This window comes from Myotis myotis, unplaced genomic scaffold (genome assembly GCF_014108235.1).
Source record: "Myotis myotis isolate mMyoMyo1 unplaced genomic scaffold, mMyoMyo1.p scaffold_m19_p_13, whole genome shotgun sequence".
Taxonomy (NCBI): Eukaryota; Metazoa; Chordata; class Mammalia; order Chiroptera; family Vespertilionidae; genus Myotis; species Myotis myotis.
This window is the reverse complement of record NW_023416317.1, coordinates 34,738,179-34,754,843: the sequence shown is the minus strand read 5'-3', so window position 1 is coordinate 34,754,843 and position 16,665 is coordinate 34,738,179. Positions and strand designations below refer to the sequence as shown.

Genomic DNA, 16,665 nt, shown 5'->3' with positions numbered 1-16,665 from the left:
TTTCAGAAGAACTCTTAAAAGTTTCACTAACTCAATCATAAAATCCAGTAAAATGCTCTTGTGTTTTTCCAAAAGTTAATCTTCGCCATGTTCCTAATCAAGTTCCTGTTGTGCTTCAAAATTCAAGAACTTTTATTTAACCCAGAGGAGAGATAATTGGGGGTGGGACCAGGGAGAGAGGAATGTATTAATTCCTGCCCAGACATCCACAGTGCTTAACAGGCTCATGTATGAAATGGGTAAATCCTTACACTCTTTGACTAAGAGAACTTAATTAGTTAGAGCACATGGGAAATTTTCACAAGGTAACTGATAATCACAAAGTACTCTAGTAAAAGTACTCTAGTTTTGGAGATGTCAAATGCTTTCACATGAACTCTTTTACCCTCAGTGAACTGGTAAGTAGAGACTGAGTAACAATTAGTATACATACCTATTTCATCTGCTGCAATTGATGAAGAGAGAGATGTACTCAAAATAATGTGATGCGAGAATATTTCGACTTTTCTTTTTTAAAATAATTTTTATTTAAATGCATACAAAGGTAATATTCCAACTTCATAAGCTGTTAACTTTAGCATTCATACAGCATTTCATTCATTTGAAAGTAATCTGTGGACTTGATTTCCTCACTTCTCAAGAATTCCCAATTATGCACAGACTTTGGAGGGGGAGGGGGGGAAATCAAAGCAAATTGCAAATGAAATGAGTTACTCATAGACAAATAATTTCAAAGACAAATTCTTAAAAATCCTTTCACTTTTCCAATTATATTTATTTATTTATATATTTCTAAATATATTTTTTGTTGTTGACCGCATTACATCTTTTTTAACTTCATCCTGATTGTTACCTCCCAGCTATGAGAATCCCTCCATTTTAAGTAGAACGCATAATTTATGATGGGGAACGTAATTTTAGATAAGAAATTGTTTCGATAGAATCATTTTGCACTCTGATATTTTCATTTTTTTATGTTAAAAAATGTTAAAAGATAAACTTTTTTGTTATAACTACAGCATTGCAATATACTGACAGTCCTGGCATGGGTCCCTCGTTCTCATGACTGCCATTAGACTCAAATCGATCCTCTGAATAGTCTGTCTCAAGAGACACAAACGATGTAGGGAACAAGGGACTTTTAAAAACCGAGCCTGACGTCACACATTCGTGTCTTAACCATCTGTACCTTTTTTATTAACCAGGGGCTGGCGCTGCCCAGGCGGACAGACACAGGCGCACAACAGTCTTCTCCCACACAAGCCGGGAATGGTAACAGTGTGCGGCTGCCGAAGAAAAGCCGTGTCAGAGCTGTGGGGTGGCGTGGGGGTGTGCGTAGCAGGGTGAGGGAGCCATTCCTCTTCTACATCCAAAGGTGCTATTCATTGGAAAGCAGGCACATCCTTTGATTTCTCTCGAGTGGGAGGCAAAACCTTTCAGATGCGAAAAGAAGAAAGAAAAAAGAATCAAGCCTGGCAGGGGGACTTTGGAGAGAAGCACAGCCTTGCTTCGGATTGGGACGGCGGGCAGAGAAAGGCTCGGGCGTCTACAACCTGTTTGGCTGCAAAGATGCCGCTTTCCGCCCGAGTTCCAACATCCGCCACCTCCCACAAGGTTGCAGCCCGGCGTCACCTCTCGCCTTTCCGCACCTCCTCCAACCTCCCCAATTCGAGGCGTGTGTGCAGGTGAAGGCATTCCTTCTTCGCCGTGCAAGATCCGGCTCGTTCATGCTCCCCCTCCCCCGCTCCCTTTGGCCCTGTCCGCCACCCCCGGGAGGGCAGCAGCCTCCCGGGGACCACCTCTCACCCCACTCCCTCGGCTCTTTCATCCTCTCCAAGCCCAGGGCGCATTCCCACTCTCCCTCCACTGGCGAGTCCGGTTTGCTCCCCAAACCCTAGAAGCGCTTCCAGGAAGGCGGCAGCCTCCAGGTGCCCAGCACTCACGCCCCTTCCGGCCTCTCACCCCGTACCTTCGACCTTCCCGGCTTTGGGGAGCGTCTGCACTCCACCTCCACGTGCAAGCCGGGGGCTAGCGAGCACCTTCCCGGTAACCCCCCACCACCTCCAGCCTCGGGCTCCGCCCACCGAGCCCCGGGCGCGCGCCAAGGAGCACCTGGCCGCCCCTCCCCCGGCGCCGCTCCCGCCCCCTCCCCGCCCCGCGCGCGCCCGTGCTCCGCGCCCACTCCTCGCGGTTTCCTCCTCCCCGCCCCCTCCCTCTCCGGGAGGCGGGGGGCGGCCCCCGGCGGGCGCGGCGGCGTGGCCAATGGGCGCCCGGCTTACTCTGGCCTCTCCCCCGCACGGCCGCCAATCGCGGCGGGCGGTGGTGGTAATATTGTGGAGTGGAGTTTGGATGCCGCCGCTGCCGCGGGCTGGAACGGCGCGGCGCGGGGGCTGCCAGGGTATTTCGGGAAGGGGGCGTGAGGCGGCGGCGGCTGCGGCGGCGGCTGCGTGTGCGGGCAGCTCAGGGCAAGAGAAAGAAAGGAAGGAAGAGGGCGGGGAGTCCTCCGAGGAGGAGGCGGGACCGGCCGGGATCCTCACCTCTCGGTAGCGGCGGCAGGCGGCTCGGGAGGCGGTGCCGCCCCCTCCCGCGGACCCCGGAGCGCAGCCGGCCGCCGACCCGCCGGCCCCGGGCAGCGGCCGAGGCTACTGGGGCGGCGGCGGCCGCGGCGACCGCCATGGCGTTCCTCAAACTCCGTGACCAGGTAGGTAAGGGGCGGCGGGGCGGGATCGCGCCGACCGGGGAGGGAGGGACGGAGGAAGGAAGGGGGGGCGAGCGGGCCAGCGGTGCGGGCCGCCTGGGCGCCCTCTCGGCGGCGTGGCTGCGAGGGAGGCTGGGTGCCGCCCCGGCGACGGGCGAGCGGCGGGCGAGCCCCCGGGGGCCGCGGGCGACCCTCCTGTCAGCGAAGCCCGGGCCGGGGGAAGCCCACGTGCCGCTGGGGGGCTCGCCGCCGCCGCCGCCGCCGCCGCCGCCAGAGGGGCGGGTCCCGCGCTCACCGCCTGGGCGCCCGCGTCCGGCGCGCTGCCGGGTGTGCGCCTTCCTGCCAGGTGAGGCTCGGGCCTAACAGGTGGCTGCCCGCCGCCGGGCGGGAGCGGTGCTGGCGGCCGTGACCCGGGGTCACGACCTTGCTCGCCCGTTTGCCTCGCCGGAGAGTGCGAGGCTCACTCCCTCCGGGTCAGAGGCGGTTGGTTTTTGCTTATTCAGGGTGCAAGTTGCCAGGCTTTTCTTTTGACATCTTGTGCACCATCTTGGCTACTTTTCTTGACTTGGGAAGAGCCGGTCCAAGAATGTCTGAAGTGCCGAAAAGAGGAGTGACTCTCTCGGACTGAAAAAATACCTTGTGTCTAGCAACGCAATTGTAACTGTATCGGGATGGTTTGTGCACCTGCAAACACGGAAAGATGGGTAACAAGGCTTCCAGGCCATGCGGCAGTTTCCAGGCATATCTCGCCTTTAAGGAAAGAAAAAAAAAAAAGGAAATTAACGTGAAATTTAACGAGTCGCAATTTAACGACTTACTCGTGCCGAACATTTGTTTTTACCATTTGTTTTTCTGAACAGAAGCTATTGAACAGATATAAAGGGAAAGTAACTTGCATGCATTGGGAAACGATTCCGAAAGTTTTTACCCTTGTTGTAAAAACAATGGGGAAAACTTTAGATGTGTTTTTTAATATTGTCTGTTTGTGAATATTGTACCTGAAATTCGGAATCTAAGTAGGATCGTGAATTCTTATTTCATAGTGAGTCTTATTTTATATGTAGGCAGTCACAGTGAATTCTATTTTATGCCTAGGCTGATGACTGAACTTAGGTGGAGGGTTTTAACTTTAACATCATCAGGACATGCATGGTACTTTGAAAAACTCTACTGTTTAGTCAAGTTTATACATTGTATTTCAAATTATGCAACTGCATTGTCCAATATGATAGCCACTAGCCACATGTGGCAATTTAAATTAATTAAAATAATTATTCTAGCCACATTTCAAGTCCTCAGTAGCCACATGTGACAATGGATCATGTGTTGGACAGCACAGATAAAGAATTATATCATCAGAAAGTCCTATGGGACAGCACTGTTAAAGAATACAAGATAAACCACAATTAAAGCATAAATCAATTCCTGCTAATTCCTGTACAGTTAGCTCACCTTATACTCTTGATGGTGTGAAACTCAAGATCATGTTCTCCACTAATCTTTATCAATCGTAATGGCACTTTGTGCTTCCATAAGTTATAGTTGAGGTAATACTTTATTTTTTGTTTTGTTCCTAGTCTTAACACTTTTGAAAAAGTTTGAATCGTTGCATACATTAGAAATTTGGTGAGCTTTGAGGAGAGCATCCCATTTTATTCACCATCAGGTTGAAACTAAACAGGATTGTGTTTTCAGGCAGACATAAAGTCCAGTTATACCCTTTGCATTTGTGTGTTTAGGAATTGCAATTATGAAGCAATTGTGATGCTACTCCAGTTTTATATAGTGCCTGCTAATACTCAGTTGTAGTGATGTGTGAAATGTCACCTGTAAACTTGAGGATACTTGGACAAGTTAATGACGTGGCATGGCTCAAAGGGGGTCGAACATTGAGGTTTACCTCTGACTATTAAGTAATTGGCTCATCTGGTCTCTCTTTTGGAAGACTTTGAGAAGTGAGTTTGTTTTTTGTCTAAGGGGAATAGCTTTCAGAACTCATCTTATATGTTGATATTTTATTAGCTTTAGATATGATGGTAAAAATAAATTGGAATACAAGCACTGTTTCAACATTTCCCATCTATAGGAGTAGCAGTTATTTTCTTTGGAGGAGAGATCTGGAGAAGTACACAGAAATAAAACTGGAAAGTACTTGACACAGCATTTAGCTCGCATCCTCATTATACTTGAGATAGGAAGTAGTAGAATCTATATTTCTATGTTATTTCCATATTCACCTTGTGTTTTGTTTTCTTCTAGCTTTATAAATATGGTCTAATACACAGAAGCTATAAATTCGTAGGAGTTGTTTTCCTTTGTGCACATAAGCATGGGGGGGGGGCGTGTTCTAGATGGCTTTAAACATAAAATCAGAGTCAAGCAGTATGTTTTCTTATCCAATCAATAATCTGAATAAAACAGTGTCCCTCATTTTGTGCCAACACCTAATATGGGGATAAGAAGTTACTGTACTATTTTCTGATAGTAAGTGAAAGTAATTTTTAATTGTAAATGAAATGGAAAGTGTTTTCTGTTTGTAGTAGAAACATAAACTTTTCCCTAGATTGTTTTCTCATTCAACTGTTTATATAGCGTGAATTTGTAAAACTTATAGGGTGGTATTTAACATGTCACTTTCAAGATTTTTGTCTTTGCATAACATTTTTTAAATTTTATTTTCCAGCCTTATTGAAATATTGGCATGTAAGTTTAAGGTGTACAACATGATCATTTGATATTTGTATATATTGTGAAATGATTACCACAATAAGGCTAGTTAACACCTCTGTTCCCTCACACAATTACCACTTTCTTTGTGAGTGGAGATAACATTTAAATATATATTACAGTATGTAATATTACATACTGTATGACATATGACAGTATGTCACTATGCTATACATTAGACCTCCAGAACTTATTTGTCTTATAGCTGGAAATTTGTACCTTTTGACCAATTCATGATTACATTTTATCAGTAGTGATTCATAGTATACCCTAATAGGAAAGGTAGATGGTCTTTGTTTAGATCAGGGATAACATACAACTGGGAAACTAAATGGCAAGTGACTTGAGGCTTTAGTATCTGAAAGACAGAAGTAGTGGAGATCATGGCAAATAGGACCAGGTGTGTTAGTTGCTGCTCAGCTCTGGGCCACTGTTGGTGTGCAGATTGCCTAATATTTTTAGAACTCCAGTTTGTTTTTTAGGAAGCCAGAATTCTGTATTCTGATGAAAAATATATTGATAAATATTGGCAAGTTGGTAGTTTTCATTGACAACACTCTAAAGCTCTGATTTTAAAAGGAGGCTAGTAGAAAACCAGTTTACTAGTATAACCGCTACTTTAGATCAGTTTGAGAAAACAAACTACAAAATAAGATTCCTATTAAAAAATAGTTTTAAGTTATAATAGCCCAAATGGTCATGAACATTTAAAAATTGAGATAATTTGTATAACATAAAATTCACTCTTTTTAAGTGTAGTTTTTAGTATATTCACAAAGTTGTGTAACCATTACCAGTATTTAATTCCAGAACATTGTTATCACTCCAAAAAGCTATTAACAGTCACTCCTCATTTCCTCTTCCCCCCTTAGGCTCTGAAGCCATTAATCTACTTTCTGTCTCTATGAATTTGCCTATTTTGGATATTTCATATAAATTGAATCATATAATATTTGGTCTTCCATTAATGACTTATTCCACTTAGCATAATATTTTAAGGTTCACCATGTTGTAGCATGAATCAGTTGGTCATAAACTTTTATCTTATGTTTCTAAAAAATAGTTTTTACACTTTTATGTTGTGTTACTGCTGCCTAGAGTGTGCATATATATAATCTGTGATGTTTGTTTCTATTTTCTGAGTTTGTTTTATAACTTTGTTTGCAGTAGTGCTAAAGGATAATAGCTTTTATACTTGCATTGTTTTTGTGAAATGTTAATGGTCAGTAGGTAAGGATTCTTGTTATGTTGAAGGGTTTGTTTTTTTTAAACAAGGTTGGCATATATCAATTAGTAGATATTGGATGGATGAGAATAATCACTATTTTGGATAGTTAGTAAGTTCTTACTTGATCGAGTATTCACTAAGGGTAGAACATTATTTGACTTTTGGTAGGAAAAAATAGATGATTTTTGAAAAATCTTATCATTGGGGACACAGAATGTATGAAATGCCTGAAAAACACTGATGCCCAGATATTCAAGAACTGTTCTTCATTGAGTGGTTCCCTTGGTTTGTGTTGGAGACTGTAGGGGATACAGGGTACAGTAGTTAACCATCTCTGCCCTTAAGAATCTTATTGGTTAGAAAAGGAGGAAAGATACACATAAATGTCCAGTGACTGAGACACTTCACATGAAGAGGGTTTAAGGAAAACATTTGGAACATGTTATTTAAAAATATAAACAAAGTTCAAAACTGTGTCGTATATTTCCTGATATTTATTTGCTTGTTTTTTTTTTTTATTTTGAGACCTTGTAAGATGAAGTGTAGAATGTGGAAAGCTCCTTGAGATACAGATAACCTGTATCAGAATTCACAATGGATCAGATGATCTGATTGTAGGCAGAGAGCAACCCTTCATGGCAAGGGAGGTATTTTAGGTTTACAGGAAAGATTTATTGAAAGAAAGCAGTTGTGCAGAAAGCAACAAGAGGGAGCTATGGCAAGCCGGAAAGAGAAGATGGTATATCTGTGGTAGGATAGTGAGGCGATAGACCAGATTAGTGTGTGTATTTGGAAAGGATAGGAGATAGATTAGCTAAATTAACAATTACTACATTATGAAGTACTTTGAATGCAAGGCTAAGAAGTTTGGACTTGATTTGTAGGTGATGGGAAGTCATAGCATAACCTATGGTCTTAGAAAGGAATTAGGAGGAATGTGCATATATGTATTTTTCTCAAGAGGGTTTATAACTTTTATTAGATTTTCCAGGGTGCCCATGACATCCAAAAGTTAAATAGCCACTATAGGTTTTAGAAGAATCTATAATAATAAAAGCATAATATGCTAATTAGACCAGACGACCTTCCGGACAAAGCAGGGGCTGCGAGGGAAGCCTGGTTCTCTGGTGCCAGAGGGAAGCTGGTGCCGGCAGCTAAGGAAAGGAAGGCCTACTCTTGTATGAATTTTATGCATCGGGCCTCTAGTAGATTATAAAAGACCAATGGGGGCACCCAGATCAGTTAGGTGGCTACTGCTATAATAGTAAAACATTTTAGTACCAACTGAGTACGTTAAGTACTAAGCAAACATTTTAATGGGAATTAACACATCTTTAAAGGATCCTCATTGTTATATTAATGGCTCACTTGTGTGTATAGTTAAGAGTGTCTTATGTTCTTGTGACAATTGACAGTTTTTTTGTTGCATAGTTCCACTAGGGTAAATTAAACATGAAATTCAATTAAACATTTGTTTTATATATATATATATATATAGAGAGAGAGAGAGAGAGAGAGAGAGAGAGAGAGAGAGAGAGAGAACACGCACGCTAATATGCTAAGTGTCTGTCCGGGTAATGATGTCATGTAGCAACGCCCGGCTTCCTCTCCCTAGCAACTAGCATCCTTGGAGTTTCTTCAGCCCAGGAACAGGACTTGCTTTATAGCCAGGTGGAAACATTTTACACTTTAACCAAATGTCTGTGAAGCATTTTCTCATGCCTTATCTAATTTGATCCTCACAGAAGTCCTTTAGTAGGTAGATAAGAGACATGGTGGAAACCTATTTTCTTTTCATTAGCCAGAAAACAGATTTAGAAAGCTTAGAAACTTGACCCGACTGAAAAGAGTAAGAAATAGTAGACCTTGAAAATGACTTCAGGTTTTCTCACTGTGCAAATATATTCAAACACTGCTGCAGTTAAATATTTTACCCTTTGTTCTCCCTGTGTGATCTACAATAATAATCTGCTTTGTGTTGATATTTACTGCAGTGTTGCTGACAATTGCCTGAAAGAGAAGTTGGGGTGCTTCACTGGTCTGGAAAAAGTTTAGCTAAATCAGAAAGCAGATCTAATTAAGCAAATTTATTCTATATCTATAATAATAAAAGCCTAAGTGACCATCACAACTGAACAGACGACCGAACAGGCTGCGTGGGGCGACTAGGCCGGCAGGGGGGTTAGTGAGGGGTGACCAAATGACTAAGCAGCCGGCCACGTGGGGTAACCAGGCCGACAGGGGGGTAGTAAGGGGCAACTAAACGACTGAGCAGCAGGCTGTGTGGGGCTACCAGGCCAGCTCGGGGGTTAGTGAGGGGCAACCAAACGACCAAACAGCAGGCTGCGTGGGGCGACCAGGCCCGCAGTGGTGGCAGTTGGGGGCAATCGGCAGGCAGGTAGACAGGTGAGCAGTTAAAAGCCAGTGGTCCCAGGGATCGGGCCTAAACCAGTAGTTGGACATCTCTCGAGGGGTCCCAGATTGGAGAGGGTGCAGGCTGGGCTGAGGGGACCCGCTCCCGTGCACGAATTTTGTGCACCGGGCCTCTATATATAAAAGGCTAAGTTGACTCGCACATGCGCAATACATATAAAGCTTTTACTGGTGCCAATCGCATGTGTGTTTCGGTCTGTCATTGTCGATCATGAATTTGGTTGACACTTATAGAGAAAGGATGAATAATGATATTAAAATATTCTAATTAATTTCCTTTCAATGTGCACAAATTCGTGCACCAAGCCACTAGTGGTAGTAATAAAAAGAGCAGATAGTTCAAGTATTTAAGATTTGGGTCACATTAGGTTTCCCTGCATTTTATATTATTTCATTTTTATTTTTCTAGTCTATTGTAAAATTTATATTCAGTGAGTGCACTCTACCTGGGCTGGAGTGAGATGCTCCTGGGAAATGTTCTGTGCCTGAAGAAAATAGTTTAGGATTCAGTCTTTTGGTGCTGGATAATGCATCTCATGGACAGTTCACATCAAATCAGTCACACAGCAATGCTTCTACTTTAAAGCAAAATTAATGAAATCTCCAGTTACTTAAACCAGTAATGATTTCATGCAGTGGTTCTCAACCTTCTGGCCCTTTAAATACAGTTCCTCATGTTGTGACCCAACCATAAAATTATTTTTGTTGTTACTTCATAACTGTAGTGTTGCTACTGATGTGAATCGTAATGTAAATATTAGATATGCAGGATGGTCTTAGGCGACCGCCAAAGGGGTCGTGACCCACAGGTTGAGAACCGCTGATTCAATGTGTTGCATGTTATACACATTTAATGTTTTAATGTATTATGCACTGTATACAGTATATACAATGATTAAACTTCCTAAGTACATTAGATTTAATTTCCACTCCTGCTCCCCAACCTTAGTTCTTATACTATTAGGTGATTCACCCACCTGCTTTATAGGATACTGATTTTTTACAAAAAGTTACCAGCATTCCCTGTGTGTATACTAATTGGCATACAAAGTGAAGCTGGATAGAATTGCTGCCTCCACAACTTTAGTGAAAAGTTTACTTTTGCCTAGTAAATTTAAGTTCAAAATCTTAGTTATGGTTTACCAATTAAATGTATTTATTATAAACTTAAACTTATTTTCTACTCTTAGGATATAAAGCATGTGGCCCGTATTCCTCATGGTTGAGTGTTGACCTATGAACCAGGAGATCACATTGGATTCCTGGTCAGTCCACATGCCCAGGTTGTGGGCTTGATTCCCAGTAGGGGGCGTGCAGGAGGCAGCCGATCAATGATTCTCTCCAATCATGAATGTTTTTTTCTCTCCCTCCCTCTCTGAAATCAGAAAAATTATATTTTTTAAAAAGGATATAAAGGCACAGATAATAAGCAGCAAAGGATAATTAAAATATTTAAAAAGGTAAATCGGAAAGTAGTTGTCTAAGGTACCCAAAAGCCCCTACAAAAATTTGTCTCATAATAGGAAGTATAAGTTAGTCTGGAGAAGCAGTCTTTTCTCTTGCATTAGTATCTGTATTAAAACATTTGATAGCTTTTTCTTTTTAAAGTTTTTCTGAGATATAATTCACACACCAATTTAAATTGTACAGTTTAGTGATTTCAAGTATATTCAAAGAGCTGTATAAGTATCACCACAATAAATTTTGGAACATGTTATCACTCCAAAAAGAAACCTCTTACCCCTAAACCTGTCACTTCCTCCCTAGCCCTAGACAACTACTAATTTACCTTCTGTCTCTCTTTATTTGCCTATTTCACTTAGCATGTTTTGTAAGTTCATTATATTGTAGCATATATCAATATTTTCTTTGCCCATATAATATTTCCATTATATCATGTACCACATTTTATTTAACCACTCAACATTTGATGGACATTTGGGTTATTTCCACTTTCGGACTAGTGTGAATAATGCTGCTCTGAACATTTTTATCAAAGTTTTTGTGTGGAAATAAGTTTCTATTTCTATTGGATATACTAGTATACTTAGAAATGGACTGCTTGGGTCATATAGTAATTCTGTATTTAGCCTTTTAAGGAACTGCCCATTCCTTTCCATAGCAGCCGCACCATTTTGCATTCCCACCAGCAATGTATGAGGATTCTAATTTCTCCATATTCTCAGTAACACCTATTGTCATCATCTGTCTTTTTAAAACATTTTATTATAGTCATCCTAGTGTGTTTGAAGTTACGGTTTTGATTTGCATTTCCCTGATGGCTAAGGATGTCGATTATCGATTATCTTTTTTCTCAGATCCTTTGTCCATTTTTTAATTGGGCTACTTGTCTTTTTATTATTGAGTTGTAGGAGTTCTTTATATATTTCAGGTACAAATCCCTTATCAGATAGGTGATTTACAAAAATTTCCTCCCATTCTATAGATTGTCTTTCTACTTTCTTGATGGTATTTTTTGAAGCACAAAGACTTGTAATTATCAGCGACTTCTAGGGTTGTAACTGTAGGGCCTAGGTGGGTAGGGCATGCAAGAAGGAGGAGCTGGTTTGAGGCTAAAATGAATTCAGTTCTGGCTATTTTAAGGTCCTAGTGGGACATTTAAGTGGAGAAATGTTATAGTAACCAGTTAAATGTGAGGCTGGACTCAGAGAAAAGTGTTTTTAGTGGTAATAGAAGTGAATGAGGTCACTCAAGGAATGAGAACAGCTCATAGTCAAGGAAGAGATAATGGAGAATATGAAATGAGTGGAGGAAAGGAAGCCTGGGAAGAAGCTATCAGAATTAGGAAGAGAGCCATGAGAGACTATCACAAGCCAAGGAGTGAAGAATTTCCCAAATTACACTTGTGTTTTCTTAGCTCAATTTTTTTCATCATCCTTTAGTTTTCTTTTTATCCAGTATATTGTTTTCAACTTTTCCATGGACATATTCTTTTCTCTTTGCTCCAAGTTCTTTACTTCCTAAGTTCCTAACTTGGCATCAGAATCGCTTAGCTAACTTAAATACAAAATTTGGGAATCCTATTAGATTTGAATAAGGATCACTTGGGGTAATGATCCAGAATCTGTATTTTAAAACCTCTGGTAAAGACTGGCTTGCTCTTCACTAAACTTGTTCCCCTTTTTCTCAGATCCCAACTCATTTATACATTTATTTACTAGCCTCTCTTGCATTTGGGGATGGTCATATGATTGAGGATGGTCATAGGAATGAAGCAGAGAAGCGTGTTGAATGTTTCTTTAACCCCAACCAATACAAACTTTCCTTGAACAATGCTCTCTTTCCTTAACCTGCTGATTGGATTGTTTGCCAGAGCAACTTTGGAAATGATAGGTCCAAGAGAACTTCTGTCAGCCTTGGGTCATCTCCAGTCTCCTCTTGCCCCCAGATGATCATAACATGGATTTTTGGTCTTCGTGTAAGCATGAAATAAGAAAAAAACTATTATGTTATTCCACAGTTTTGGTATTTATCTATTATAGCACCGTTTCTTTAACCAAGATAATTCCTTAGGTTGTTATTATTCAAATTCTGATTTGGGAATCATTGCCCTTGGTTTGTAGGTTAGTCTTCAGCTGTTGATTTTCTTTGTAATAATTTTCATGGAAATGATTATAGTTAACATCCTGCTTATCTTATTAAGAAACAAACATTTGTATGCTTACTACCTGCTGGTCCTTGATACTGGGATACATCCTATGTAATAAAAGCCCAATATACTAAGTGTCTGGTCGTCCAGTAGGCCGTTCAACCAATCAAAGCGTAATATGCTAGTGATATGCTGAAGCCACTCAACTGTTAGCTATGATGTGCACTGACCACCAGGGGAAAGAGGCTCCGACCAGTAGGTGAGCTTGCTGCTGGCATACGGCCGATTGGGACCCAGCAAGATAGGCTGGACACACCCTGGAGTCCTCCTGCGGTCCCTTCACCACTGGCCAACCTCTCAGGTCCCTCCCCAGTCCTGATCATGCACTGGTGGGGTCCCTCGGCCTGGCCTGTGCCCTCTTGCAATCTAGAACCCCTCGGGGGATGTCAGAGAGCTGGTTTCGGCCCGATCCTGCAGGCCAGGCCAAGGGACCCCACTGATGCATGAATTTGTGCACTGTCTTGATATAAAACAGTCTCACACGGGTGGCATGGCTCAGTGGTTGAGCATCGACCTATGAACCAGGAGGTCACAGTTCAGTTCCCAGTCAGGGCACATGCCCAGGTTGCCAGCTCCATCCCCAGTGGGGGGTGTGCAGGAGGCAGCCGATCAATGATTCTCTCTCATCACTGATGTTTCTGTCTCTCTCTCCTTCTCCCATCCTCTCTGAAATCAATACAAAAATATATTTAAAAACAACAACAGCAACAAAAAGTCTCTGCCTTCTAGTGTGAGATAAGGGCAATTATCTTACCTGTGCTTTGAGACCATCAAGGGAGAAAAGACAAATTGAACCCAATGGTAGAGTTGGGCCCTTATTTTAATGGGATTTTATTTATATTCTTCCTGTAATATTGTTTTCTGTCCTCCTTAGTAGACAAAAGCTATAATCTGTATAAAATCCTTTTAAAGGAACAAACACTATATTTTTGGTAGATTTGTGTTACATGAGGGTATTTTACTTAAGCATATGTTTTTTTCTTAATCTCTACCATGAGGAAAAAATCAAGTACTTTATATAGGAGAACTGCAATTCTTAGTCTTTTTAAAATTTATTTATTTTTATTCATTTCAGAGAGGAAGGGAGAGGGAGAGATTGAAACATCAATAATGAGAGAGAATCATTGATTGGCTGCCTTCTGCACGCCCCCCAGTGGGGATCGAACCTGCAACCCAGGCATGTACCCCTGACTGGAATTGAACTCAGGACCCTTTAGTCTGCAGGTTAACGCTCTATCCACTGAGCTAAACCAGCCAGGGCGGCAATTCTTAGCCTTGATGCAAATTATATTATTAAACTTTTCCTGCAGTCAACTAAAGGGTGTTTTGTGTGTGTTTTTTAAAGTATATCTTATTGATTGCATTTTCTCCTCCCCCCCCTTTTTTTGAGGGAACTTTTAGATTAGCAATGGTGAAAGTAAGAAAAGACCTAACTCTACCTATACAGGGGTTGTCAAAAGTAGGTTTACAGTTGGGTGTATGTAAAACAGGTTATTCTTGTTTTATATTTAGTAATATTTATTTGTATTGTAACTGTAAACCTACTTTTGCCCACCTCTGTATTATTCTTATTAGTATAATTAGGATAAAATCATATAATTCAAACAGGACTTCAAAAGAGTGTGTGTGTGTGTGTGTGTGTGTGTGTGTGTGTGTGTGTGTATAGATGGGCAAACAGAAAGCTTCCATACTGGATAGTTTTCTGAATGGTGGGAAATTTCCCCCACTCTTTGAAAGCTTACATCCTAGGCCAGGGGTGGGCAAACTTTTTGACTCGAGTGCCACAATGGGTTCTTAAACTGGACCGGAGGGCCGGAACAAAAGCATGGATGGAGTGTTTGTGTGAACTAATATAAATTCAAAGTAAACATCATTACATAAAAGGGTACGGTCTTTTTTTTTTTTTTTAGTTTTATTCATTTCAAACGGGCCCGGATTCGGCCCGCGGGCTGTAGTTTGCCCACGGCTGTCCTAGGCAGTGTGTGTGTATTTACAGAGTCGGACTGGGTCATGCCAAGAGGGAGAAGAGTGTCCCTGGGAGAACTATAAACAGCTAGGCAAGCAACAACCACATCCTGGAGAGTTGAAGTTAGTTGATCTTGAAGGTTAACAACACCTGGCTTTTAAGGGATATAAAAGCAAACTTACAGCATCACACTGAATCTTTTTTAATGCAGTGTTTAATCCTTTCCTATTAAATGTTATTTTTTTTAAATTAAATCTTTATTGTTCAGATTATTACATTTGTTCCTCTTTTTTCCCCCCATAACTCCCCTCCACCCAGTTCCCACCCCACCCTCCGCCCTCACTCCCCACCCACTGTCCTCATCCATCGGTGCACGATTTTTGTTCAGTCTCTTCCCGCATCCCCCACACCCCTTTCCCACCCAAGAATAGTCAGTCCATTCCCTTTCTATGCCCCTGATTCCATTATAATCACCAGTTCATTCTGTTCATCAGATTATTTATTCACTTGATTTTTAGATTCACTTGTTGATAGATGTGTATTTGTTGTTCATAATTTGTATCTTTACCTTTTTCTTCTTCTTCCTCTTCTTAAAGGTTACCTTTCAGCATTTCATATAATACCGGTTTGGTGGTGATGAACTCCTTTAGCTTTTTCTTATCTGTGAAGCTCTTTATTTGCCCTTCAATTCTGAATGATAGCTTTGCTGGATAAAGTAATCTTGGTTGTAGGTTCTTGGCATTCATCACTTTGAATATTTCTTGCCACTCCCTTCTGGCCTGCAAAGTTTCTGTTGAGAAATCAGCTGACAGTCGTATGGGTACTCCCTTGTAGGTAACTGCCTTTCTCTTGCTGCTTTTAAGATTCTCTCTTTGTCTTTTGCTCTTGGCATTTTAATGATGATGTGTCTTGGTGTGGTCCTCTTTGGATTCCTTTTGTTTGGGGTTCTCTGCGCTTCCTGGACTTGTAAGTTTATTTCTTTCACCAGGTAGGGGAAGTTTTCTGTCATTATTTCTTTAAATAGGTTTTCAATATCTTGCTCTCTTTCATCTTCTGGCACCCCTATAATTCTGATGTTGGTACGCTTGAAGCTGTCCCAGAGGCTCCTTACACTATCTTCATATTTTTGGATTCTTTTTTCATTTTGCTTTTCCGGTTGGGTGTTTTTTGCTTCTTTGTATTTCAAATCGTTGACTTGATTCTTGCGATCCTCTAGTCTGCTGTTGGGAGTCTGTATAATATCCTCTATTTCAGTCAGTGTATGCTTAATTTCCAGTTGGTCCTTTATCATAACATTGAGGGTCTGACTAAATTTCTTGAGGATCTCACTACATTTATCGGCAGTCTCCCCAGTCTTTTCGAGGGCCTTACTAAATTTATCGGCGGCTTCTAGAAAGTTCTTGAAAAACCTTAAAAGTGTGGTTTTGAACTCTATATCCAGTAGTTTGCTTCCCTCGATTTCTGTAATTTGTGTCCTGTTTCTTTGTCTCTGCATTTTTTATGCTTCCCTGTGTTGATAAAGTGGTTTTCTGTGCTAAGTGTCCTCTAGGGCCCAGTGATTCAGCCTCCCCAATTACCTAAGGAGGACACTCTTGGTGCACCCCCTTGTGGTCTTTGTGCACAGTCTTGTTGTAGTTAAGCCTTGATTGTTGTAGTTAACACAGGGAGGGAATGACCTCCAGGCCAATTGGCTGTGAGAATCAGCTGTGTCTGCAGTGGGAGAACTTCTGTGCTGGAGACACCCCTCTGAGGCAAGACTTGCTTCAATGGGGCTTTGGTGCTCACTGGGTCTGCTCCCTGAGTGTGTCCTTTAAAGGTCCGAGGAGCTGCAAACTGGATGGTCCCACTCTGACCACTGGGGACACTCGCTCCTGGATCTCTAGGGAGGTGCTAATCTAGCCTTTGCCTGAGGCTACCCAACAAAAGCCTCCATGCAGGGCTTG

At 41.9% G+C, this 16,665-nt stretch overlaps 1 protein-coding gene and 1 long non-coding RNA gene across 5 annotated transcripts in view; one reads left to right on the top strand and one right to left on the bottom strand.

Moving 5' to 3' along the window:
* Positions 1 to 503: 503 nt before the first annotated feature.
* On the bottom strand, positions 504 to 2,127 carry LOC118668207. The gene is made up of 2 exons (XR_004971581.1): positions 1,970 to 2,127; positions 504 to 1,433 (listed from the first exon to the last, which is right to left on the bottom strand). It is a non-coding gene; the product is annotated as an uncharacterized LOC118668207 (long non-coding RNA).
* Positions 2,128 to 2,322: 195 nt separating this feature from the next.
* ANKRD28 (ankyrin repeat domain 28) overlaps positions 2,323 to 16,665 on the top strand; it is a 148,711-nt gene continuing 134,368 nt past the window's right edge. For all 4 annotated transcript variants that reach the window (XM_036332677.1, XM_036332678.1, XM_036332673.1 and 1 more), the window contains exon 1: positions 2,323 to 2,701. In XM_036332677.1, the coding sequence (XP_036188570.1) occupies positions 2,675 to 2,701 (27 nt within the window). In that variant the 5' untranslated portion in view covers positions 2,323 to 2,674. The remainder of the gene's footprint in view (positions 2,702 to 16,665) is intronic.